Source organism: Barbus barbus (genome assembly GCF_936440315.1).
Source record: "Barbus barbus genome assembly, chromosome: 26".
NCBI lineage: Eukaryota > Metazoa > Chordata > Actinopteri > Cypriniformes > Cyprinidae > Barbus > Barbus barbus.
In genome coordinates, this window is record NC_136754.1 from 6162994 (window position 1) to 6190697 (window position 27704).

Genomic DNA, 27704 nt, shown 5'->3' on the forward strand with positions numbered 1-27704 from the left:
TATTCACAGACACTAGTCCATATCATGTTTTGATTAAAATGTAGTTGACCTACTTGTTGTAGGTCTTGTATCCATCCAAAATTTGAAAAGTTACACAGATGTACTAGTTGTAGTTGACTGACAAACGAACATTTCATAACCTCTCTTTTACTCAGTATTTCTGATGGTTGCCAGGGTGTTGCTAATATGCAACTGCTAGGGTTTTCTGGCTCCTTTGAGAGGACCCACCCCCAAGTTTCTATGATAATCTGATATTACAATTTGACCTGGATTGGTCGGTCCTTAAGTGTTTTTTTTTTCACCAGGTGAGAACCACACTTTAGATCACTGAACTGTGTGATAGCAAAAAAATGTAATAGCACAGGCCGTGTCATTTAATGTATTATTCATGCATGCATAAAAAATGGTGCAGGATAAGTTACATGTTGAAATTTAATACTTAGGTTTTCTCTTATTCCATATATAAGCACATGTGAGATGTGAGCAAGCACGACTAACTACATATTTTCTATTCTGATATGTTATATTTCTTTAGAATCTTGGAGATATCAGTCAACGTTTTAATTATCATACCTGTTCAGATTCCTTCCTCTCTTTTTTTGCACTTCCTGGTCTTCAGTTTCCTTCTCTGGTGATTCTCACAGCATGAGGTGCAGGCAACGTTAACGATGCCATTTTCTTTTCTTTTTTTTGCAAGAAATACACAGCACTGCTCTCAAAGATCATGATGATGGGGACGAAGCATCTAATTTTCGCCTAAGTCTCGCTCTCATTTTCTCCCTGTCTCCTCCTGTCTCTAACTATGGCTCATTTCATGATGTCTTCTTGTTTTTTTTGTCTTTTTGACTCTAATATCTTCTCATTTATCTCTGTCTTGTTGCTCAGATGATGACCCCTTCCAGCCAGTGACCCAAGATGAGACGGTGGCAGTGGGTGGGGTGGTGACCCTGACCTGCAGTGTGAAGGAAAATGATAACTCCTCTCTCCAGTGGTCCAACACGGCTCAGCAGACCCTTTACTTTGGCGAAAAGAGAGGTGAGCTGCACCTATTTTAAAAGGAAAACTGTGATTCTGCCATTATTTCCTCATCCTTATATTGCTCCAAACCTGTATGACTTTCTCTCTTTTGTGGAACACAAAAACAGATGTTTTGTATAATGTCCTGGCTGTTCTTTTCCCATATAATATAAGTGAAATGGGACTGAAGATGCCTAGCTCCAAAAATGACAAAAAAGCACCAAAAAGTACATAGTTGTTTCATATATTTCCATCTGCCATAACTTTCAGATCTGATTCACTGAATTTTATTTAGGCCTTGTTTTAGCAAACATTAATTTGGTCTGGCTGCATTATGTTTAGTAACTTTCCCTTTTCACGATCCAGTCGATACCTGAAGATAAAACAAAGTTTTGTCATACAATTTTAATAATTTGCGTATTTTTACATTTATTTATTTATTTAGCAGAATAACCTTTTCCCACAAGTATCAAAGTATCAAATTACCGATAAAACTGGTTGTAAATGGCAATTCACATTGATTTTAAACAACTGATATTTCATGACCTCTCTTCTACTCAATTGCTTTTAAAACATGGTCTGTGATTGCAGTTACTCACCATTTTGGTCTGAACAGGAAATTAATTTTCGTTGGACCCTTCCTTAGAGATTTCTACAGAGCTCTCAGTCCCTCAACGCCAAACACAAAAACAACGCGTGAGACACCTTCCTAAAACATTAATATCACCCTAAAAACAAACAGGTGGCTCTGTGATAACAAAAAGCGAGGTGATGGATAGAGAAAGACAGAGAGAGAATAGAGGGGTGACCTGATTAAAGAGGAAAACAAAAGAAGGCGACAAGAGAGCACCATGAAGAAGCAGAAATAGAAAACAGTCTATTGAACAAGAAGGAAGGAGTGTTAAAAGAAAGGAGGAGAGAAATACAGTCTCACAGATGGACTTGAAAAAAATCACTTTTTTAATAAATTTATTTCTTGTTTTCACAAAAAACACAATTAAAACTACATACATTTATATTTTAAAGTGACTTTTTAATGTGAATCAAAGATGTGGATAAAAACATTTCTAATAAAGAATTTTGCTTACCCTATTTCTTTAAGTATAAATCCAGCTAAAACAAATTGGCTAAGATATAAACTCGATTCAAGATATATTCCCTAAACACAAATCTCATTATCTTGCTTCTCAAGTAAATTTATCTTGTTTGAAGGATGTTTAGATATTTGTAAAGGAAATCAAAAATACTGTTTAAGAAAATGTGTTTTTGTAGTGTAGAAAAGAGAGAGAGCACACTAAAAGGAGAACAGGAGATGCACGCATACGCACTAGTGAGAAGAGATGAACAGATTACTGTGGAGAAACGATGGATGGGTGGATGAGCGAAAAAAGATAAAGGGAGGAATGACAAAGGAGGAGTGTGTGCATGAAAGAGCAGGATGGAGGACAGAGGAACAGCAGCTGATGAAGACAAATTAAGTGCCCTTCACTTACTGATAAACCATGAAGCACACACACATTTACTGTAAATCTGTGTTAGACCGTTCTCCTTTTGTTCAAAGGTGAAGTGTGTCATTTCTGCACCATTAGCAAAAATAATAACTTTTCAAACAGGTTTTCCTGATCACTGCCAGCCTGTTTGGTCAGATAAGCCAGTGATGGTGGGAGGGGCTTATTCTACATAGCATGTGATTGGATAAAAGTTGGTGTAGTGCAGGATGAGTCATCAATATTTATGCTTCATTATGCCTGAAGAGAACAGTGTTATTATTGTTAACTAAACCTATTAATTGTATTTGTCAATTGAAATAAAGCTGAAATAAAATATAAATGTTAGATGAAAAACTTAAACTTAAAAATATTAAATGAAAATTTTAAATGTTTTAACATAAAAATGTTTGTTAGAGTACTAAAATGAATTGAAATAAAAATTTAAGCTAAACTAAAAAATGTAACTAATTAAAATTATTAATTTCAAAATATTAATAAATACTACTACAGCATTTAAGAGAACAAGAGAAAGGCTGTATTTAAATGTGTAAATCTGTTAAAGTGAACATTTAGGAGTGCATTAGCATATAGATGACCTTAAAGCTTACAGACATGCTTTACTTTTTAATTCTTTTAAAATTATTTAAATACTTATTCTTTTCTAATCTTATTCTGTAATGCATTTTTGTTTTTGTTTTTTAGATAAAATTTTTAAATGCTTGACTCGCTCTGATAATCAACAACAGTTTTAGCCAATCAGAAGAGAGGTCTTTTACATACAGAATTCCTTAATGTGCATCTTGGTCATTTCCAAGCCTTGGTTGCACACAAACGCAATCTGAGGACTGACTGTCTTCACTGTAATTTTTCTGGAGAAATCTGTGTAGTCAATATTCAGTGTGTATCTACATGGGTTGCTATAGTAATAATTTCAGAATCAGCACGATGCCAAGAGACTTTCTCATACAACAACGGAGAGTACCTGTCACTGGAAAGAGAGCACAGAAAACTGAAAACTTTGCCTTTACTCATGTCTGTCATCCCGCTGTGGTGCTGAACTCACAAGATCTGTAAGAGAACAGAGGCATTTTATGCATTCATGCATACTGGGTCCAAAACTGCTGACTCGCTCACGATTCACGACACATTGAACGTCACATGGGTTGTTAGATGAGGAAAGAGTAAGCGAAAATGAATGTATTCAGACGATATTGCACACTCTGTATCATGTTCTCGATTCTATATAACAGACAAAAAACTGCTTTGAAATCTGATCTGACCTTATATACTTTAAGTTCACTGTTTGTGAGATAGTAACCGTCACAAAGTTTGCTAGATGAGGAAAGAGTAAGCAAAAATTTGTGACCTTTTAGACTACAAAAAAATCATAATTTAACTAGATTTCACATGAACGTAGTGTGAATCAGGGTTGTACACATAAGATTGCTTGTATTTTTAACTACAAAAAACAAGCCTGATACAGCAAAAAAATGGAAGAGTTGGAGAGATGGTGGAAATCACATAAATCTAAATCACAATGGTTTTGGTGCCAGACACCTTGACTATCGTTATCAGTGGACTTCAGGGGTGAAAATAAAATGCTACAAATTGTAGTATATGACACCTATGTAGTGTATGTGTTATTCTTATCTGCTCTGTCTTTTTCAGCACTGAGAGATAACCGTATCCAGTTGGTAAAGTCCACGGGTACAGAGCTGATAATCACCATCTCAGACGTTCAGCTGTCAGATGATGGAGAGTACACCTGTTCAATTTTCACCATGCCTGTACGGACTGCACGAGCCACAGTTACTGTACTGGGTATGTATGTGTGAGTTTGCATTTTGAGTCAGGGTATTAGGAATCAGTGGAAATGGATATAGGGTGAATTTTGGTGAATCGGGACACTTAGCCATTAAGATGACTGGGGAGAAAATGGCCCAGTCATCCTGAAATAACCCTATATTTAGCGTATTCCTCATTCCTCTTCTCGTATTTCACTGAAAGTAAATGAGACAATCATGGGTGCATTTAGCATGAGAAAAAAATCTGTTTGTTTAATGGCCTTTCAATTAATATATTTTGTGCCATCTGAAAGCAAGGCTTTTTATATTAGATGTTTATGAGAGCCCTCAAAGTGGTGTTTTAGCCACAAATGTTCAATCATTGAAATGGTGACGCATCTGACACCATTAAAACATTCAATCAAACACAGCCGGAAGACAGACATAGTTAGTTGCTGTTGTAAAATATTTAAATAAGTTTAGAATCTTGCTATTTAACATTGCCATTTTTAAACAATCTTTTCTTTTTGAAACATCCATCCATCCATCCATCTATCAGCAAGTTCATATATTGAAAAATTTGTCAGCCTGATTCAAATCAATAACTTTTTTTTTTTAATGATTAGTGTAAATAAAAATAATTTGCTTATGAGTAGGACTACACTGGTCATGCTCAGTGTTGGAAAGGTTACTCTGGAAATGTAATAGGTGACATATTACAAGTTACCATATTTAAAATGCAATAAGTAGTGTAATCTATTCCAATTACTTTATTAAAGTAACTGATTGTATTTGATTACCTTTTCTAATGAATGTTTTCAACTGTTATTAATTTTCAAACATTTAAACCAGGTGGGTTAACCTAGCAGTTAACCTTACACTGATTACTGTCAGACTTTCAAAATCTTTGGTGAAATCACTTGAAGATTAAGCCACCACAAAATCAGACTTTAGCACCTCTTTTTTACTTTGAGGTTAAATACTGATTTAAAATCATAACATTAAAATCAAATCTTTGTATAACTATGATGGGAAACACTGGCATTTAACAATGCCTTGAAAAAACAATCAATCTTAAAAAAATAAAGTATATACATAAACATGTGTCCTATTCTGTGTCCTAAACTCCTGAAACATCGGTGTCTCATATTTTAGAGCAATTAGGGAAAGAAATCAGTTAAATCTGTATGTGTCTGTGTGAAAATATTCAAATGTAATCCCCTTTGCAATCGTTAACATTTTCATTAGTAACTGTATTCAATTACACATTTTTCTCAGTAAATGTAACAGATTACAGTTACATTTATTTTGTATTTAAATTATGTAACTTTGTTACATGTAACTAGTTTCTCTCCAACACTGGTCATGCTCTATGATGGCCATGTATTTTTTTGTAGCTCAAGAGGACAACTCAATGCTTTCTTGAAATAATTTAGCAGTGCACTGTCTTGTGATTTTTGTTAGCAGCTGATTTTGGGAGCAATGTTGCACACCTAAATCATTAAATATCCAGTTATACATTTTGTCGTTGATAACTGACATCTGTGCTTCACCTCTTTTGAAAGCACCAGCCGCTCCTGGTAAGCATGTTTGATGTGACCAGGCCCACGCGGAACCTGCACACTTCTCCACATTTTCTGTACCGGTTTTGGGGGAAAATTTGCATAATTGATTTAAATACGGTAAAATGTTTTAAACGGAGCTGAAAGTACTGTACTCTTTTTGGCAGATAAAAACGTACAATTTGCCAAATTATTATATAAAAGAACATGCGGGGGGTGCAAATGATGGACGTTTGAATTCTGCAGAAGTCTACAGAGCAGATTTCATTCGGTGCAAATTCCGTGCAGGCCAACTAACGAGTAGCTAGTTGCTGATAGTGAGCCGCTACTTAGGGAGCAGAACTGTTTTTAATTTTTTTTTTACATTTTATCTAGACATCGATGCCCTTATTTCCCTAAAACTGCAATTCAAAATGTTATGTTTTTCGTTTTACATCTGTTTCTCTCTCACAGGTGTTCCAGGTAAGCCGGTGATAACAGGTTTTGATGATGCTGTTAAGGAGGGTGGCAAGGTTACTCTCACCTGCACGAGTTCAGGCAGCAAACCTCCTGCTAAACTACACTGGTACCGCGATCAAGAGGAGATACAAGGTACAAACACACACGCAGTCAGGTCAGATTTCTGCTGTGAACCCAAACTGTTGTTGTTCAGTAATTACAGTGTTTACTTTGTGTTTGTGCTTATGTAGGGCGTCCTGATGTTGTGGAGTCCAACCCTGATGAACCGACCTACACAGTAACCAGTGAGCTCACCCTCACTGTCACCAGAACCGATAACAATGCTCTGATTGCCTGTGCGGTGGATCACCCATCCATTGCCAATGGAGACAAGAGGACAGAGCAGCCCCTCAGCGTCTTGTGTAAGACACACATACAAAAGCCAAATTTTAGAAATACCAACCAGAAGACATTCTGATATTATGTTTATTAAATGGCTGCTTCCAGCATAGACAACTTGATTTGAGTTATTTCATGTTTAATACATAAGTTGTGAATACTGTGTAGCTGGCATATAATATCATAACATGCTGCCTTAAATTAGAATTCAACCGATGTGCGTTCACACCATCACGACTGTTTTTATCACCTATTTTACAACAGCTTAAAATTTTAAATGATGCAATTCTTAGTTAGTGACATTATTGACATTGCAATTAAAGTATACATTTGATCAGTTCATGTATTTCCCAGAAATCAAACCCATGACCTTGGAGTTGCTGGCATCATCTTCTTGTTTGAGCCTCAACAATGTGTTAGAATGTATCACTGTTTTAGAAGGTTTTAAACACAAGTGCTAAAAAAAATCCTATTATAAAGCCGCTGTTTTGGTGTTTATTTCCAGATTTATTCAGTTGTTATGAATAATCTTCTTTTGTGTGCATACATTAGGTTCCACATAAAATGACAAAAATAAAATGTTACACTGAAGTATTTAATTGACCAGATTATTAAATATATCAAATGCACACACACAAATATATATGCCATATACAGTGCTTAACAAATTTATTAGACCACTTGTCATAAGAGAAAACGCAAATATTTTATGAATCTGTCAGAAACTTGTTTAAAACTAAAAATTGTTTTGTCATTTAATAGGCAAATAAAAGACTGAAACAGCTAAATAGTCTTTATGAGTTCACGTTTTTATACCCAAATTTGAGCTGGCACATTCAGCTTCTCTCAGAAGTCAGAAATAAATCAAACCTTACATTCGGTGGTGGTCTAAACATGTGTTAAGCACTGTGTATATGCCATATATATAAGCCATTTTTCCATTTGAGTATAGTGAACGATTTGTCACATTCAAGAAACCAGTTTAAGATGATTTGAGCTTTAGGACATGGCTTGTTATCCTGCCGGAAGTAGCCATCATACGATAGGTACACTGAGATCATAAAGAATGAACAGGGTCAGCAACAATACTCAGATAGGCTGTGGCCTTAAATGATGCTCAGTTGGAAAAAAAGAGCACAATATGTGCGAAGAAAATGTCCTTCACACCATTTCACCACCAGCAGCAGCTTGAACCGTTCATACAAGGCAGGAAGGATCCATGCTTTCATGTTGTTTACGCCAAATTCTGACCCTACCATCTGAATGTCACAGCAGAAATGGAGACTTGTCACACCAAGCAACCTTTTTCCAGTCTTCTGTTGTCCAATTTTGGAGAACCTGTGTGAATTGTAGCCTCAATTTCCTGTTCTTAGCTGACAAGAGTGGCACCCGGTGTGGTCTTCTGCTGCTATAGCCCATCTGCTTCAAGTTTCGACATGATGTGCGTTCAGAGATGCACTTCTGCATTCCTTGGTTGTAACGAGTGGTTAACTTGAGTTACTGTTGCCTTTCTGTTAGTTCAACCAGTCTGGCCAGTCTCCTCTGACATCTGGCATCAACAAGGCATTTTCGCCCACAGAACTGCCACTCACTGGATATTTTCTCTTTTTCATACCATTCTCTATAATCTCTAGAGATGGTTGTGTGTGAAAATCCCAGCAGATCAGCAGTTTCTGAAATACTCAGACCAGGCCATCTGGCACCAACAACCATGAAACATTCAAAGTAACTTAAATTATCTTTCTTGGCCATTCTGATACTGATACTTGGTTTGAGCTTCAGCAGATTGTCTTGACCATGTGATGGGCTGATTAGATACATGTATTTGCATTAACGTACAGTTTAATTTACAGCACAATTTCGGTGATTATAAGATTGAACTGGTGAAAATGGCTGGTGAGCATATGTTGTATGTATATATTTACAGTGGGTACGGAAAGTATTCAGACCCCCTTAAATTTTTCACTCTTTGTTATATTGCAGCCATTTGCTAAAATCATTTAAGTTCATTTTTTTTCCTCATTAATGTACACACAGCACCCCATATTGACAGAAAAACACAGAATTGTTGACATTTTTGAAGATTTATTAAAAAAGAAAAACTGAAATATCACATGGTCCTAAGTATTCAGACCCTTTGCTCAGTATTTAGTAGAAGCACCCTTTTGATCTAATACAGCCATGAGTCTTTTTGGGAAAGATGCAACAAGTTTTTCACACTTGTATATTTATTATGTATATATAAATACACACACATGCATGTATATATTTAAGAAAATTATGTAATGTTTTATATTAAATGTATTTATATATTATATAAATTATATGAATATAAATATACACAATACACACACATTTATTATGTAAACAAAAACTTTTATTTTGGATGCGATTAATCATAATTAATCGTTTGACAGCACTAATATATATATGTGTGTATGTATGTATGTATATATATATATATATATATATATATATATATATATATATATATATATATATGTTTCTGTGATTATAATATTAGCCATACTGTGATTTTAGATTTTGGTCATACCGCCTACCCCTTCTGTGTAATACATTAACATGAAGATAACAGAAACAAAATGTCTGTTTGTGTGTCTCTCAGTTTCTCCAAGAGTGTTAATTCAGCCAGAGAGTGACCTGCCCAGAGAAGGAGAGAAGTTTTTCCTGCAGTGTGTGGGGAACGGAAATCCAGAGTAAGACACACACTCTCTCTCTCTCATTTCCATCCTTGACATTCATGTTTTATGTATGAAGCTGAAAATGGTCAGCCTATTGATCTCCTTTCTATCTTCAACACACACAAACACACACATGCAGGGTTTGGTTTGACAGTATCACCGAGATATTTGTGTTGATGTTACATGAGAAACAGAACAACAGAGAGAGGGATCGGAGACATCCTTAAATAGGCTTGTTTTAAAAACACATCCTCTATGATCTCAATGAGTTCAGCAACTCCCTTTCTAGAGCTAAAGGATGAAATTGTTTTATTTCAGATCTATTTATTAAATTTTTAGCTACTTAAGCCTGGTTATATCACATAAATATTTCTCCCTGGAAAGAGACGTTAATGTAATTGAATATCACCCTCTACTGGTGCAGGATCGCATTACAGCTCATTATGAGAATCATGTGGGGGGGGGAGACCCCCACATGATTGTAAAGCGCTTTGGGTGTACAGCAATACACAATAAAGCGCTATATAAATGCATAATTCATTCATTCATTCATTCATTATTGCTCCTGACATCCATTAGTATCACACCGAGAGCTATTCAGCCCCATTTAGACATCCCATAGTGTCTCTCTGTCGTATTTTCTCATTTGCTTTTACGCTCTATCTCTTCCTTACTGGAATGTGAGCACAAATATGGGGCCGTATATGAAGAAGATACCTGTTGTATCAGAGGCAGCATTTACAGGGTCTGTAATGATCTTTTGATCTTTTTGCTGAATCTGAATTATAGCTTATAAAACACTTGGTGTCAACTGTTTTCAACACTGATAATAATAATAAATGTTTCTTGAGTACCAGATCATCATATTAGAATGATTACTGAAGAATCATGTGACACAGAAGACTTGAGCAATGGCTGTTGAAAATTTGGCCATCAAAGGAATGAATTACATTTTAAATATTAAAAAAATAAAACAGTTCTTTGTGTCGCTATCATATATAAGCCTGTCTGTATGTGAAACGCTATCTCTCATATCTCCTTGCTTGTTTTGGTGTCTTACTGTATTGCAAGTAGACTGAGATATTAGTTTAGTCATAACTACACCGCTCTATCAACATCAATAAAGGAATTATATTATTTGGATTATTCGCACGATCAAATAATGATACGCCTGCGTCCTCACCCTAGTTCTCTAAATCCCTGTAACACACACAGACACGCTGATTTGGACACGGTATGAGCACACAGAGAAAAGCCACAGTTACTTTGGCATATTGAGAGGATTTTAAAGGTGAAGTGTGTAATTTTTTGATGCTAAAATATCTCTTTTATCCCAGCAGTAGGTAGACGTCCTCAGGAAGTGTGAACACTGTGATACTATCAAAACATTTTTTCTGTTCATTTGAGTACCAGATCAGCAGACACAGCAACACTGGCTCAACCAATGGAGGGGTGGGACTATCAGTTTGGTTAACCAATTAAAAACAAGATTCAAGATTCTCAGGATTCACAGGGAAAGTTTTTAGGAAATCTCTTTGAACACAATCATTGGCCCTGTCCCAAATCCCACCACGTTTGTAGTAGTCCACCCAGAAATTCACTTTTATTCCTGATTATGTTGAACGATAGCAGCTATTTCTGCACATTGGCTTGTCTGGTTGTTTCATAAGAGCCTCCGGGTCAGGTGTGTCGCAGCACTGGTGGTTTGGCCACATGGTTTACTTTCCCATTTGATCAAGTCTGGTTCATTTCACTTGACATGTGACTGAGCTTCGCTGTGTTCGGGATGCTTTCCAGTGGATCCCTCTGTGCTCCTCAGCTCTTTTGATAGTGTGCCAAATTGCAAAACCCTTCAATCTGCTCAATTAAATGACTCTTTCTGCTTTGCTTTTGATGTGAAATTTCAAAACGCTGTATATGTGGTCCGTTTTGTAATGCAATCTCTCTCTCTCTCTCTAAGGCCAACTGTGTTTGTGTGGCGGAGAAAAGACGCAGAGCTCCCCTCACTGGCAAAGGTGGATGGTGCGTTTCTGCGCTTCGAATCCCTCAACAAGTCAGATAATGGTGTTTATGAGTGCCAGACTGATAACGGGATCGGCATGGGGGACATTTCACATACCCTTCTGGTACAAGGTAATTAACGAGAGACAAACGAGGAATGGAGAGAAAGGGTGTTTATTTCTTCTGCTGTTTTATGTTTACTGTCACGTCTCTTTTTTCATAATTTTACGTTCCTTTCTTTTTGTTTCTCTTTTTGCATGATGTGTTCTTTATTTCCTCTTCCATTTTCCCTCCCATCCATCATCCAACTCTCCATCCGTCATTTTCTGTTGTCAATCTTTTTTCTTAATTTCCTTCATCTTCCAAGACCAGGAAGATTCATACCTCTTTATTCTCACCTCTACTCTCCCTTCAGCCTCTGCTTTTCCCACATTTTCTCCTGAAACTTCAGTTTCAACATCTACTGAAGACAAAACTCTTCCTCCATTCTCACCTTCATCGTCTTCCACTACCTTTTCCACAACCACTCTTACTTTCTCCTCCACTCTCCCTCCTTTCACTTCTGCTCCTTCCACTCTCCCTCCCTCTCCTGAAGTTCCCACAACCTCTCTTTCCAACGCTCTCTTCCCTGATCTCACTCTTCTGTCCTCCTCCGTTCCTGCTCGCACCCCTCCCTCACCCCCCTCCTCCTCCCCTGCCACTCCATCATCTGTTACTCGGCTGAATGGAGTGCACACCTTTACAGGTAATCCATCGTGCACATACACAAACCTAACCACGATTTAACATGCCACTGCTGTGCTACTGATCTGTGTATGTGTGTGTGTGTGTGTGTGTGTGTGTGTGTGTGGGATAGGGATGGGCATGATTACCCGAGCGCTCGGAGAAGAGGCCGCAATGATCAGCCATGACAACACAATAATTGCCTTGACTTTTAAACTTCAAAACATTTCACACTGAACAAAATCCAGTAACAACCATGCACAGATAAGATAAAAGGGGGTTATTTTGAAATTTTGTTATTTATTTATTTAGGCATTTTATATTTAATAGAAGAATATTTAATAAAAATAAAAAATGCTGTTAATATAATAAAGCTACATCGCAAACGTTTGGGGTCAGTACTTTTTAAAAAAAAGAAACTAATACTTTTATTCAGTAAGTATGCATTAAATTGACAATGATAGTAAAGACTTTGTCTACTCAACAAAACAATCCTAAAAAAATATCAAGCAGCTGTTTTCAACACTGTTTTAATAATAAATGTTTCTTAAGCACCAAGTCAGCGTATTGATTTCTGAATGGTCAGAACTGGAGTAATGGATGCTGAAAATTCAGCTTTGCCATCACAGGAATATATTATATATTAAAATAGAAAACTGTTACTTTCAATTTTAATACTATTTCAGAATATTACTGTTTTTACTCTATTTTTGATCAAATAAATGCAGCCTTGGTCAGCAGAAGAGACTTGTCAAAAACATAAAAAGCGTGTATATTGTTTTGGCAATACTTTTTTTTTACTAACACTGTATGCTCTTGACTTTAGTGTCCAGTTAAAGGGACGGTTCACAGAAAATGAAAATGTCATTATTTACTCCAATGTTGATCCAAACCTGTATGCCATACCTCTTTCATGGTACAGAGAAGGTGAATGTTTAGGTGAATATGATGAATGTAAATGAGAACTGCGGCTATCTATCTTCTGAAGCTGTATGATCATTTTTAAACACTTTTTATGGAGAATATAATATAGCTTTTCTTCAGGAGAGATAACACTGTTCCATTTACAGTATGAATCAGTCATTCTTCTTTTGAGTTGGATATTTTTGTTTGAAAACTGTTCCAAATTATTCGTTCATGAAGTGGACTGATTCAATTCTCAAGCTCCATTCTTTAACTCCTCACAGTTCTCATTCACATAGAGAATATTCTTCAAAAATGTACCCTTTATTGTTCCACAGAAGAAAGTCATACAGGTTTGGAACGACATGGGGGTAAGTAAATGATGACAGAATTTCCATTATTAGAAAAGTTTCTTCTAATGTGTGCCATATTTGTCTAAAAGCGTACAAAAAAAAAAGCCCACACAGATGTGTAGACCCCTCCTCCAAAGCACTTGAGAACTTGCTTGATTCATCTTTCACATACCTGTGTAGACAAAACGACTGAAATACCCATCCCTGGTGTGTGGGTGGAACAGCTTGAATGTGTCACTTCATAATCGAGCAGGTTGTGTTTGTGCGTGTGAGAAAGATAGAGATGTATATTGAGATCTCCAGTGCAGTATCACAGAAGCATGTTGAGCAGCATCTGCTGTCGGCTTTGACTATAATGCAGGATTTAACCAGCCACAACTCACGGCAAAGCCTCTGATTATCCAGAAACAAAATCTGACACCACACCTTCCCTCCAGAAAACATTCGCTTCAATTATTTAATTATTTCGCTGCATGAAATCCTCTTTAATACTCTTCCGCGATACTTATTTTTTGGTAGTGTTCAGTGAGCACACTCAGATGCACACACACGCACGCTCGCGCAAACATTTATTCATAATTTCTCTTTGTTCCTTTTCTCGTGCTTCCACTCATGTGGTCCTCATCCATCCATCCATCCATCCACTCATCCATCCACCCATCCATTCATCCCTTCATCCTCTTGAGAAGAAGCCGGAGTAAACGCTGCAGGTATTGTCACCTCTAACTTTCTCTCTTTTTCTTTCTTTTCCCCCTTCTTTCTTTCAATATTGTCCTGTCTTTCTTTTTGGATCTTTGAATGAATCTCTGTCCCTCTCTTTCGCTTCTATCTCTGTTCTGTTAGTCTCAATTTATGATGGATTTATGATGTTTTTTTTAGCTACGACTCTGTTGAATTACACTGTCATTATGAACATAGTTAATGGTGCAGGAACGCTGTTAATGAAGGCAAAACATTTGATATTACATGGAAAACTATTAATATCAGTGCAAATTTGTTGGTTCATTGAAAGCTTAGAACTGAATTAGGTTGACGCCAAAAACTGCATTTTCAGCCAATTTGAAAACAATCTCGCTTAGAAGAATGAATGAGATATTATTGATGCAACTCAGTTTTTGCTACAGGGAGGTCCAGCCATCTGTAGCCTGCTGGAGCAAGCAAAACTAAGTCATCAGCAGTGAATCGTTTGAACCTGGAAATGTATCTTCCCCCTTTATCAATCTCTTCATTTGCAGAGCCTGACTGATAAGTGGGTGCTGATTTCTGTCACTTTACAAGCTGCAAGTTCGATTCTGTCCCCTCCTCGTGGGTCTTTGTCCACATTGTGCTAATTTAAATCATAGTACATTTGCAGCATCAACACGAGCGCTTCACACAGAGACCCTCCCCCAGGGGGGACTACAATCTCTGTTCAAAAATGTGCAACACTGTGGGATCCCAACGGGGGGCCAGAGGCTGTTCTATTTGTATGGAAGTCAAAGGAGGACATGCCTTAATCGCCTGAATAAACTATTTTTGTATCGAATCAAACTGTTTATCACATAATAAATCGATTGCCTTGGTGCAAATCTTCAGCATTATGCTGTAAAATTTATATTTGGAGAAAACGGGCATTTTATAAAAAAAGGTTTTTATTTCCAGCATTACATATTAATTTCGCCATCATAAAATTCATAGACTGTAGACCCCACATCAGGGTCGTTAAATGATTAACTCACAAGACAAATATGACTCAAGTTGACCTTGATTTTTTTTTCCCAAGCTACAAGGTTGCAAACACCCTCTTCTCTCTGCCATGAATACTAACAGCAGATCTTTACTATTATAGCTAATTAATGACTTGGAACGAGAAGGCGTGACATAGTGAAAAAAATTGTTCATTCAGTTTTTTATTAACATTTTCTTGTCTAAACTAATTCACTATTTAATGCATTGAGCAGTCAATTTCTGCAGAGAAAAACAGCAATGAGAAATGAATCGGAAGAAAATTATCATCAATAGCACATCAGCGAGTGTGAAGTGAACCATATGTGAACCATATCTGGACAGCCATTTTCAAAAAGGGACTAGAGTATGATTTCTTGGTGTTTTCTTGAGTTCAAATAACATCAACACAATTCACTGAACTTTGACGTCAAAGAGTTTGGGTCCTCAACAAAATAGCTATAAAGCCTTGAAAAAAAGGCCTAATTTAATGTGATGTTTGCCAGTGTGTTTAGTCAGGCATATACAGTCTGCCTTGTAGTGATTTTATCACAGTGCATCAACACAATTTACTCTAATTTTACATTTAGGTTCCCTTTGCCATCATCTATCACTCACATAACACTGTTAAATGTACTCTCAATATAAATAAGGAAAGTTCATTTATAAATAATATTTTCATACCATACATTATAACGCTGCGATGCCTAAATTAGCTCTATAGCACTGTAAATGCTAGATGTATTTTAATATCAGCCGATTTTATTATTTTTTAGATCAGTGCATCCATAATTAGCAATATTAAGCAGTCGTGTTTAACTGAAATTACTCCAGTGCTTTCTACTTTTTCCTGTACTCTTTCTATGTTTTTTTCTCTTTCACTTTCCTTCTCTTTGTTTCTATCTGTTTCTCTTTTCTCTCTGTCGCTCTCAGGGCTTCTTGTCGTGTCACTCAACACTCACTCTGTTCGTCCTCCTTCATCCTCTTTGCTCTCATCTATCGCTCCCTGTTTTTTTCTTCTCCTGAAGCGTGCGAGCGTCAGGGTGACTGTTAACTTGTCTCGTTTTGATGGAGTATTGTTTGAGAAGGAGACAGAGATCGTGCTGTGGGAGGGAGTGATGGATGTCGTTCACGCTCTCTGAGTCCAGGCAAAGTCACTGAAGCTTATGATAGACTCTTTGCTGAAATCTTGCTTTTGATTATTCATGTGTTTCCTTTCAAACAGAGAGGTCAGCGGCTTGTGGGACTTCACGGTAGATGGAAAATGACATTGTAGTAACTTGCCAGCCCATTACAAATACACTTCACACATTATATGAACCATTCAAAAGTTAGAGGTTACTAAGATTTTATTTTAAAGAAATTATTACTATTCAGCAGGGATGTATAACAAGTGACATTAAAGACATTTATAATGTTATAAAAGATTTCTGTTTCAAATAAATGCTGATTATTTATGTCCAACAAAGAATAAAAAACTATTTATCACAGTTTCCACAAAAATATTAAGCAGTACATCTGTCAACATTGATAATAATAATATAAATGTTTCTTGAGAATGAAATCATCATATTTGAATGATTTCTGAAGGATCATGTGACACTGAAGACTGGAGTAATGATGCTGAAAATTCAGCTTTGCATCACAGGACCAAATTACATTTTAAAATATATTCAAATAAAAACAATATTAATGATTTTTTTGTATTTTTGATCATCCTTGATGAGCATAAGAGACTTTTTTTCAAAAATATTTTGAACGGTAGAATGCATAATATGAAATAACAGGAAACGAGACATGTGCTTCTATTTAAATGGGGAAAAGCTATCTGTGATTATCTTGACTTGAAAATGTCAAGGGCCCTATTAAAGAGGAGAAATTGCTTCAAATTGTTTCCTAAGATAAGCAATATTGTGGATTAGGGCTGGAAAAAAAGATTCACACATTGTAGAGCTTTCTCAAGGGAATCTGCAATCAGGAAAAAAAGGATTTCAAATTTATAGTAATATAATTTGAAATAATAATGCTGTTTATGGAAAAAGCATGTGTGGTATTATCAGAGGCGTTGTATTTTTGTCTGAGCAGGTGGTTGTGAATAATCGTGATTCACTTTTATTCAGGTATGCAAACTTTTCACAAAACCAGATGAAAATTTGCATCAACCTGAATAGTTTTAGCACGAATTTTCATCAGTGATTCATGTCGCATTTGAATTGAAGTATTCTGAGAACATATCTTTTCGAATTCATATTGCACATTTCCATCTATTGTGCAATCCATGACATGTGCTTGTTTTGTACAGAATTACATTTAAAAAAATACAGATTGTGTCAAAGCAGCTTCTCAGAGATAAACAGGAAATTAGCAGAATCAATTATGAAAACTCAACTATGGAGACAAAGTATTGTTTGTAATCGCATTTTGACTCCTGGAATCAAAATCAGATTGTGAGGATTTGCAGGGTTACTATACATGATATACTCTGCTGTGTTTGTAGAGACGAGGTGGGGATGAATAAATATTGTATGTTTTTCAGACTTTTGAGTTTCAGCTGAAGTCTCTCTCAAACTTTTTTCTGATTTTGCCTGGTCAGTATTGTTAAGACATCTGTTGTCATTCTGATTGTCCTCTCTGCACAACTTTGACTGTCTACCTGTCTCTCTGTCCGTTTCTCAGACACCACAGCGATGTCCACCTCTTCAGGAGTAGACCATGCTGTGATTGGTGGAGTAGTTGCTGTCATTGTCTTCATCATGCTTTGTCTCCTCATCGTCCTCGGCAGATACCTCATCAGACACAAAGGTACCACACACTCACACACGACCCTAATCAGACACAAAGAAATCCCTGGCTCTCTTTCTCACACTCACACACACACACACACATGCACAGACCTAATCGGACACAAAGAGAATCTCACACACACACCTGGGGCATCTGGAGGGCTTATAACCTTCCGGGACTGTGTTCAAATTCCTAACAAAGGGTCTGGCAGCATCCTTCCCCATCAGCAGCTTTTTTTTTTTTAAAATGAGAAAGAATTTAAGCATCAACAAACATTCTAGACACTTGACTCAAAATCTCATTGTTGACTGGGACATTATACTTGTAAATTAAGCATGCGTCTCACTGCAACCGTGCACCTAAAGAAACAAAAAAAAACAAAAGAAAAATGGGCTGGGGAAAAAATGAAATTAAAATGCTGAGTTTATGAACATAAGGTGAGAGAACAAAGTACAGGCACATATTATGTTGCATTTCCTTGATATTTTATTTTAGTGCTCAGTATAAACATAAGATCAGTATCTAATAGTAATTCATTTTTATCATATTCTACACATCTTTAGTTTTCTTGCCTTAGTAATTGTATTTGCTACTTTATTTTTTTAAATATCTATAAGCTAATGAACTTTTATGTCTAGCTGTGTGGGTAGAAGTATGTTAATGTGCTGATATAGTGTTGATAAAAGGTCATTTTAAAATTAACATGTTACATTATTGTGTTACCACTAGTAAAACTTAAGTTGCATCATTATGTTTTATGGAAAGTACCACATTACTGTAGTTACTTGTGCATTTAAAACTCTCCCATCTCTCTCTCTCTCTCTATATATATATATATATATTTTATATATATATATATATATATATATATATATATATATATATATATATATATATATATATATATATATATATATATATATATATATATAAATAAAAATACTGTTTATATTACTTGTATGTTACACCTTTACTCAAGTTCTGGCAATTCTGTCATCATAATTGTGACACACACTGAATAAGCTGTTTTTATAGTGGACTAGGTGGACTGGGGAAGGAGTTCTGAAATTTTGATGTCTGCATAGTACATCAGTTTCTTTTATTTCAGAAATGCAAAAGCAATTCGGTCCCATATTATGTCCCCTTAAAAACAGCTATTTTGCAGAGTGCAAGCAGCAATTGACAAAGACTGACAGACTGTGTCACTGCACAGAGGGACACTGTAAACAGATCATCACAGCTGTGCTGCAGCTTTCCCTCTGTATCTATGACTTACAGCATACAGCTCAAGAAAAGCTGTCAGAAACTATACATCTGGGGAAAACAGCCTGGTTTCAGAGCCAGGGAAAAATGCTCAACAATATTTTAATGCATCTGTGCACTGAACGATCATACTGTATGTACTCTTTGGTGAGGTATTAATGTAAAGACAGTCAGTTAGGTCTAGTGGAAAAAGGTGAGAAATATTAGATATTGATGTTTAGATGCAGCCTAACATACTATATTTCTTTGTTAAAGCGAGTTCACCCAAAAATACGGTTACAGTTGTGGTTTCACTCTCTCTCTGTCTCTCTCGCAGGTACGTACCTGACTCATGAAGCGAAAGGTTCTGATGATGCTCCTGATGCAGACACGGCCATCATTAACGCTGAGGGTGGCCACTCTGGGGTGGATGACAAGAAAGAGTACTTCATCTAGAGATCCATCCCTCTGCACCCTCTTCCTTCACACGCTTCAGTTCACTCAGCCTGATGGGGAAAAACGGGGATGGCAAAGAGAGAGGAAATACGTGAGGAAAAAAAAAAAAAACAAGTGTTGACCTGTTTGAACTGATGGACCTCAAATAAGCTTCGACACACAGGACAGGGAAGTGAGAGTTATGCACTGGCACGTGGGCTCATTTTCACACACACACACACACACACACACACACACACACACATACTATTTCTCCATTATCATAATGACACACATGATGAGACATAAACAATAAAAAGAGGCAATATGACAGTGACCACACTTTCCTCGTCTCCCATGATTCCTTTCAAACGGTCCAGATGTACTGTGGCACATGTTGCACAGTGATATGTGCATGCATGAACTTTCAGAACACACGGTCTGCTCCCAAAACCATCAAAAGACACAGACTCATAACAGGCACGCATGCAAACACACACCAAACATAAAGTGACTTAAATTCTTATCATTGAATTTAAACCATGCAATCCTGCAATATCACTGACAGATACACACACACACACACTCATATACATAACCTCAGTATTACACTATCATACACACACACACACAGAGAATAACCAGGCAAAAACAGCAGCCCCTTCGACCATTATGTGGGACCCCTGATATAAATTTATAAATACATATATATATGATTATATAGCATCATTTTTACTCAGTGTGCTGTAAATATATCCTCCTTCTCTCTATCTCTCTCTCTCTCTAACCTCACTGTCTGATATTGCAGTATATACTCTCTGAGCCTGCCTGGTTTTCTTACATGCGTGGAAATGCCGAGTTGATAAAAAAAAAATATCTGGACTATAGAAAAAAAACATGGTGTTATGAAAACTTTAAGTAATATTTGTATGAATTATGTTCTCTTTGAATTTGATTTCTGGTGTTTACTGTTGGTGCAACAGTCTAGTGTCATTTCATCAACCTGGGAAGATTATTATTATTATTATTACTATTATTATTATTATGAGGTCCTTGATCTAAATGCATTACATTGTGCACTGATGTGTCATTGTGTCAGGCCCAGTGATTCGCTCACTCACGCCACCTTCAGGAATGAATCTTCTCTGTTCTTCAGTGTCGGGACTCTCAGAAAAAGCAGGGTAACAAAAACTACTGCTCTCTTTCTCTCTCTCTTTCTCTTACTGATCATATTCTCACTTTCTTCCAAACCTCTTTCTAGTGTGTTCATCCCCTCCCCTTCCAGTCGTAAAGATAGATTATTTCTAGACTTACACCATCAGTGTAACCACAGACCATGGTGACATTTAAGGGAGTTTGGGGGTTTAGTCGGTTGCATCATGCAATAAACTGAGGCAATTCTATTTAATAAAAAACAGTTGATTAAATCTGGCTTATTAAAGGTGATGTGTGTAATTTTTTTGCATGCTAAAATCCTTACTCATATTCAATCTTAATGTGAATAGACTGTAAATAAGCCATTCGTAGGTTGATTCCCTGTGGCACTATCAAAACACTGCTCTGTTTTTTGAGCATCCCAACCTCCTAACATATATCTTTGTCTCAGCCAATGGCATGCAGTCTGATTCAGTTTGGTGGCTCAGAAATTACACACTTTACTTTTAATGTGTTGTGCTTAAATTTGCCATGTACCCAGCTGATTTTTTCCTAATCCATGCAGATCTGGTAACCGATATGATTCACGAGTTCACCCTTACATCTAATCTGATTACAAATAGTAAGCATATTTTGGTGTGCTGTCCTGGGGAGGGCTCTGAGCCCGGAATATGGCCCGAACCCAGAGAACTCCCCCTATCCCTAATATAGGATAAAAATAGATTAGGGATGAGGAGTTGGGGTGGAGGAGGGATGCCAGAAAACTGTCATTGGACAGAGGTAGGCAGGCTGCATATTTATACACATTGTGCTCATTAGGATAGTTAGCTAAACGAGTTGCACCTCCGCCAAATTAGTTGATTATCTGATCGTGCTCCTCCCAAACCTTGTTAATGAAACATCATTTACAGAAAGTGGCCAGTTGTCATTTCTATATCACCTATTCCTTTTCAGTAGCTATTTACCTAGAGGAGAAGATTGGAACTGGGATTTAGGTGTTGAGTTATAGTGCTCATGCAAGCAACGCATGTTTGAATCTGGCTTGTGATATTTTTCAGTTGCATTATGTACTCATCCAAACAATTATTGTCTTTAAATGGGCGAAATTTGAAGATTTGTTCTCTGAACTTGCGAAACTGGGAAAAAGAGGCAATTGTGGTTCTTTTTTGGAAAACTGAGATGACGTGTTAAACCGAAAAATAAACATCATAATCCTGAATAAAACATGCGTTTTTAATTTTCAGTTTACTTCAATTCGCCTTTATGCGTCTACCGCTTTTCACAGTGGAAGTCGTTTCAGAGCAGCTTTGCAAGAAATGCACGTTTCAATGATACAATGTCATTTGGCCCCAATAAAAGGGACTCTTAAATCACATCTGCCGCATATATGGAAGTTTAGGCGTGTTTTTGTTCACGTGGGATGACAGGGTCATTCGTTTAATGCGTATGTAGGTCACAACTAAGTGGCAACTGACCGATTACAACCAAAAGCCGTCCTCTACCTTTAGACTCCCTCCACATACCTTATTAATGCCAGCAGACAATGAGTTTGTGAGATAAGCAGTTACAATCGACTGCCACAAGAAGGCGATAATGCATTTCACTTCCCACTCATGTCTCTCTCTTTCTCTGTCCTGTACAAGCAGTAGAACTTCCAGTTAGCTATCAATCAACTCAGTGCTTAATTTTAAATTATGTTGTTTACTTTTACTCTGCTGTAGATGTGCATACTGTTGTTTGTTATTTTATGTTCCTTTTTTTATTATTTTTATGATTACTAAATGTCTTAAATTGAAAGGTGTAGATTATAGTTTCCATGATTTTTGTGTTGTTGGATAATCTGCCATTTTTTTATGATTTGATGTGATTAGTGTTGCCTTGAACAGTCTACACACTCAAGTGAGCACAGGCACCGATACACATTTATTGCGTGTGTCTGTGTCTACATGCGTGGAAGATTTTCACTCTGGCCCACCAAACAGATGCAGGAAACACTAAAAGTATTATGTTATGTTAGATTCATATTTTTTTTTGAATGATAAGTCTTCCTTTTGAATAAATATTCATATCATGTGGAGCTATTCTGTCATGTATGTTGATTTGAATCATGGCCGATAATGTCATCTGAACGGGACTGAACTCCGAGATCTTCATGGGCTCCGTTTGTTTGATGGTCTGTTTAGACAGTATTTGCTTTTTGTTACAAAAACAGAGCCCTTGTTAACTTCAAAATAAATATACATTTGGGGTAACCTAATTTCAGTGGTTATTATTGTTATTATAATTATTGAAATGTATTTCAATCCTAAAGAATCCTTACAATATTGTTATTTAGAAGTAATATTTACATGGAAATTGAAAATGTGCATTTGTTATGGCTTCTACCTGATCTGACCATATATTTATTAAAAACAAATTAAAAATTTTCAAACATAAAAAACATGCAATAAATAAATATATATATATATATATATATATATATATATATATATATATATACACACACACACATTTGTAATAACTCTTTTTAAAATATATAATATACACATGTGGAATATATTTCATATATTTTTTTATTGGCATATATTTAAAACTCTTGACTTAAAAAAAACTTGCATATTTTCACTGTCACTATAGGAGTATGGGGCATGTTGTCACATTGGCCACCTGCTGTTTACTGACAATAATTTGAGAATACTGAAGATATCAAAAGTATCCTAAATAAATCTAGAGCTTATACACCTGTATTTAAAATAAAAAAGGAACAGTACAAGAGTTATGGAAAACAATTCACAAAAAACAAAACAAAAAAACTAGAAAATGCATGAGAAAAAACAGGCTAGGTGTGGCCATAACACATAGTTTAAAACACATGTGACAACTTGCCCCAAAAATATCTTTGTCGCGAGAGCACAGTTTTAACCTTCACAGCCTTTTAGTTATATCTACGTCCATAATATGATGGGTTTTATTATATTCCATTGTTTATCCCATTGCTTTTCAAAAAATATTATGGTATTTGTCATTTTAAATTAGAAAAGAGTGTTAACAAAATAAAAATCGGAATTTATGACAGATGTGAACCAGGTGTTTAAAATCAACATGCTACAGAAATCAAACACTTGCAGTTTGACGACGACAGACGACAGTAGCCCTTGTGACAACCTACCCCGGTCTTCCCTCTATATATATATATATATGATAACAGGGATGCCAATACTCAACTGCTCTTTATTTGAACAATCATGGTCGCCTGATTGAACAGCCGGCAGATTTTAAAAGGTGAAAATACGAAATTTTGTATCCGCATGTGTGTATATGATCTGACGAGCTATGACATTGAACAGCGTGTAAGGGCGACAAACGCAATGAGAGAGAGAGAGAGAGAGAGAGAGAGAGAGAGAGATCGGCGCAGTACCGAGCGATTCCTCCGGTGATCTCAGAGCGCTGCGTCTCTCCTCAACAATCAAAAACTGAGATTTGCTGGAAGAAAGAGATTTTCCAGCGCACATCTCGCCCGCTTTTGCTGAGGAGAAAAGAAACACGCGCTGAATGAATGAATGAATGAATGAATGAACGCAGACCGAATGACATTCCCAGCACCGGTTCGCGGGGTATCACAGTCCAGCCTGAAGAAGATGAATTGATGGTGTGTTTTCTGTGACAGAGGCGCAGATGGGCTTCAGCATGACTTGCCTCTGGATTTTAACTTTGGCCATCAGTGTTCACAGAGGTAAGACACGAGCCAAATGACTCGTTCAATTTGCCTGTCTCTGTCACAGCGGAAGGTGTTTTAACTTTGTTACTATGGTAAGGCTATAGGTTAAAAAGCGCTTTGTTGAATTATCTCTTGTGATGTTTTCTAAATAGTAGGTTTTGGACAGTATCACCCTCTGGTGACCTTATGCGCGTGTGTAAATTATTTTAAATGCTGATCTTTTTTTTTTTTTTTTTTTGAGATAAATCTCAATTTTATAGTCTCAATATACTTCCTTTTTATTGCTGTTATTAAAGGCAGCTTGCAGGATTATGTTCGCCGCCGTGCACCGCGCGCTTTGTAGTTCAGTGTCTCGTGCCTTCTGTCTTGCTCGCGTGCGCGTGAGACGGTGCAGTGAAAAACCTTTATCCGCGAGACGCACCGGTGACGGCGGTATTTGACTGAGAAGAAAACACGGCTATAGATGAGCTCCGTGGACGAACGTGACTGTAGTGTAAAGTGTATCAGTGAATGTAAAGTGAAGTGAATATGAATGAAAGAATGACTGACAAAAAAAACGTGTTGCTATAACTGCGTGTGTGTGTGTGTGTGTGTGTGTGTGCATATATATAACCTACACACACGTTACAGTTAGCCATATATATTTATATATATATATATATATATATATATATATATATAGGCTAAGGCTATAAATAAATTAAAATTAATTATTGTTTTAGCTACATGCATTTAAATATGTAAGAACGTTATATGTGTAACACATATAAGACAATGCACATGATTCTAATGGTAAAATATATAAAAAAACATGTTATTAGACGTGAATATTATGAATTACCTTATAAATGATGGAAAAATTACATATTGTAGAAAAAGTATGTTATTTGTAGCCTAAGTGAAAAGTGTGAATCGCTTTATAGCATGGAGAACACTTTTCTTTATAAGTAAAAAGCAATAAAAATTCAGTAATAATTTAAGTCAAAAATTAAGTAAATAAAACTGTATTATGTAAAACAATTAGTTATTTATTATTATCTATTAGTTTATTTTAGACTATTGACTGTTGTGTTTCTTTTTATATACTGTGTATAGTATTATTTCAGTGTTGTTTGTTATTCTGTAGCTATTTCATTATTTATGACAGTTGCTGGGCAATTTTGAAAAATATTAAGTCATCATGTTACCTTCTATTACCATATTATCAGAAGAACATATATAATTTGAAGGGAAACTAGATTCATTTTGAAATCGCTAGATCACTGGGGTCCCCGGGGCCTCAAATATAAAGACAGCAAATTCAAACTCAACAGAACATTAGAGATAATAATAACACAGCCATTTTGAGCTTCTTACTTCAACCGGTGTGTCTGCGAATATCTGTGGATGTGTAGGTGAAGATCAGAGAGTGCCTTCTCTCAGATCTGATACTTGTTAGCAGATTTTCATGTGAAGATGGTGCTATAGAGGGAGAGAGAGAGGTGATGAAAGAAAGAGATTGAGAGAGGTGAGACCTGTTTGCAGGAAGTGTCAGCAACTTTCTCTGAAGGAGGGATTCAGAGAAGAGAAAGAGAGAGGGAGAGTGATAGATTGATTGAGAGTGAGAGCACAGAGTGACACAGACATGTTGTGATGGAGGGATAGCATGATGGAGAGATGAGGAGACAGGCCCGACTCAATCTGTCAAGGGAAGGAATGCAAAGGGAGGGAAAGAAAAGACTGAGGGAGGACAGATTAGAAAATGATGTTATTTTTTAATTAGTCTGCAGTATTAACAGTGTTTAACATTCCTGGTGTGATCTGAAGAGCCCTTGTGTAAACGTACCGTGACCACATGACCACACTGTACAGAAGAAAAACGCTGACCTTCTTAGATCTTTGACATTATTTGTTGTTTTCAGTGTGCTGTGATGTGAAAACATTTGGTCTTATTCAAGAAAAGAAAAAAAAACCAGAATGAACTTTCTAGATCATTCATGAATCCATTTTTACATAAACTGTTCCTTTGAATCGAATGAAACAAATTCCATATGAATGATGTTACATACAATTTACGCACGCACAATTTGTATCCATTCACTAATGAAATAGCAGAAGCAGTTTATTTCAATTATTTGTAATAATTTGGCTTAAGTGTTTTTAGTCAAGTCAATTTTTTTCACAATACACATGATTTCAAAGCAGCTTTGCAGAAATTCATGATGTTAATGTTTATAAAATCTTAACATTTCATGTTTTGTAGTTGCATTTAGCACATTAAATTAGCATTTTGTGATGATACAAGCACTCGAGCATTTAAGATATGCTATAAAATATAGCTCATGAGTCTATGTATGTGGATAAAATTATATATATATATATATATATATATATATATATATATATATATATATCCAGCTTTGTATAATGAGCTGAATAGTACATTTTGCAACAATATAAATAATCAGTCAGTTACTTGAATGTACTGTGCAGCATGTGGATACATATCCAAAAATAATACATATCCAGTATAAATAAGCACATGACCAAGGTTTAGCAGCCCTTTATTACTTTTAGTTTTTTTTTTAAGCATCCGTTTACATCCCAAGAACCCTAAAGTTCCTGTTAATCAGGGCTGGATCTACACCTGTAATGAACTTCAGTTTCACCTTCAGTTCATCCACTAATATTTTCATTCACATCTGATCCAAATTGCCTTGAAACATGCAACGACTGCTGCGGTGTTGTGTACCCATGCTTGTGTTTGTGGAAAGTGTGTGATTGGCATATTTGACAAACACAATCAGAGCTGGTAGATTTCTGTCACTCAACTCCATCATACAGAGAACGAAAGAGATACGCAGTTAAAAATCTGAGGAGTCTGATTATGAGAGAAAGACAAAAAAACCTAACAACACATTGTTTTCTTTAGCATTAAGTATTCTTTTAGGAGACGATGAACAGCAGAATACAGTGTTGTGGAAGAAAGACATTTGAAATCATCAAGCAACATGCAGTAGTGATGCCCGTTACCCAGTGTGCTTTGCAGCTGAATTATAACTACATGAAATGCAAAAACAAGTTTAGGGGATTGTTTATAGTTAACCCAAAAATGAAAATTCTGTCATCCTTTACTCACCCTCAAGCTTTTCCAATCCTGTATGAGTTTCTTTCTTCTGTTGAACATAAAAGAAGATATTTAGAAGAATGTGTGTTGGGCCCATCATTTATTTGGTTACCCACATTCTTCAAATATCTTGTTTTTAATGTTCAACAGAAGAAAGAAACTCATACAGGTTTGGAAAAGACTTGAGG

At 36.2% G+C, this 27704-nt stretch overlaps 2 protein-coding genes and 1 long non-coding RNA gene across 7 annotated transcripts in view; 2 read left to right on the forward strand and 1 right to left on the reverse strand.

Moving 5' to 3' along the window:
- LOC306846660 (cell adhesion molecule 3-like) overlaps positions 1-20414 on the forward strand; it is a 58959-nt gene extending 38545 nt beyond the window's left edge. The window contains exons 3-12 of one of the 3 annotated variants that reach the window (XM_079380194.1): positions 886-1035; positions 4176-4328; positions 6307-6444; positions 6543-6713; positions 9317-9407; positions 11353-11525; positions 11761-12138; positions 14062-14082; positions 17753-17878; positions 19440-20401. In XM_079380194.1, coding sequence (XP_079236320.1) covers positions 886-1035; positions 4176-4328; positions 6307-6444; positions 6543-6713; positions 9317-9407; positions 11353-11525; positions 11761-12138; positions 14062-14082; positions 17753-17878; positions 19440-19558 — 1520 coding nt within the window. In that variant the 3' untranslated portion in view covers positions 19559-20401. Of the gene's footprint in view, positions 1-885; positions 1036-4175; positions 4329-6306; positions 6445-6542; positions 6714-9316; positions 9408-11352; positions 11526-11760; positions 12139-14061; positions 14083-17752; positions 17879-19439 lie in introns of all 3 variants that reach the window. The other 2 variants (XM_079380195.1, XM_079380196.1) reach the window with 2 other exon arrangements.
- LOC306846675 lies at positions 16410-25861 on the reverse strand. The gene is made up of 3 exons (XR_013782097.1): positions 25767-25861; positions 19448-19608; positions 16410-18219 (listed from the first exon to the last, which is right to left on the reverse strand). It is a non-coding gene; the product is annotated as an uncharacterized lncRNA (long non-coding RNA).
- kirrel1b (kirre like nephrin family adhesion molecule 1b) overlaps positions 24135-27704 on the forward strand; it is a 35171-nt gene continuing 31601 nt past the window's right edge. For 2 of the 3 annotated variants that reach the window (XM_079380188.1, XM_079380189.1), the window contains exon 1: positions 24157-24425. In XM_079380188.1, the coding sequence (XP_079236314.1) occupies positions 24368-24425 (58 nt within the window). In that variant the 5' untranslated portion in view covers positions 24157-24367. Of the gene's footprint in view, positions 24426-27704 lie in introns of all 3 variants that reach the window. The other variant, XM_079380190.1, reaches the window with a different exon arrangement.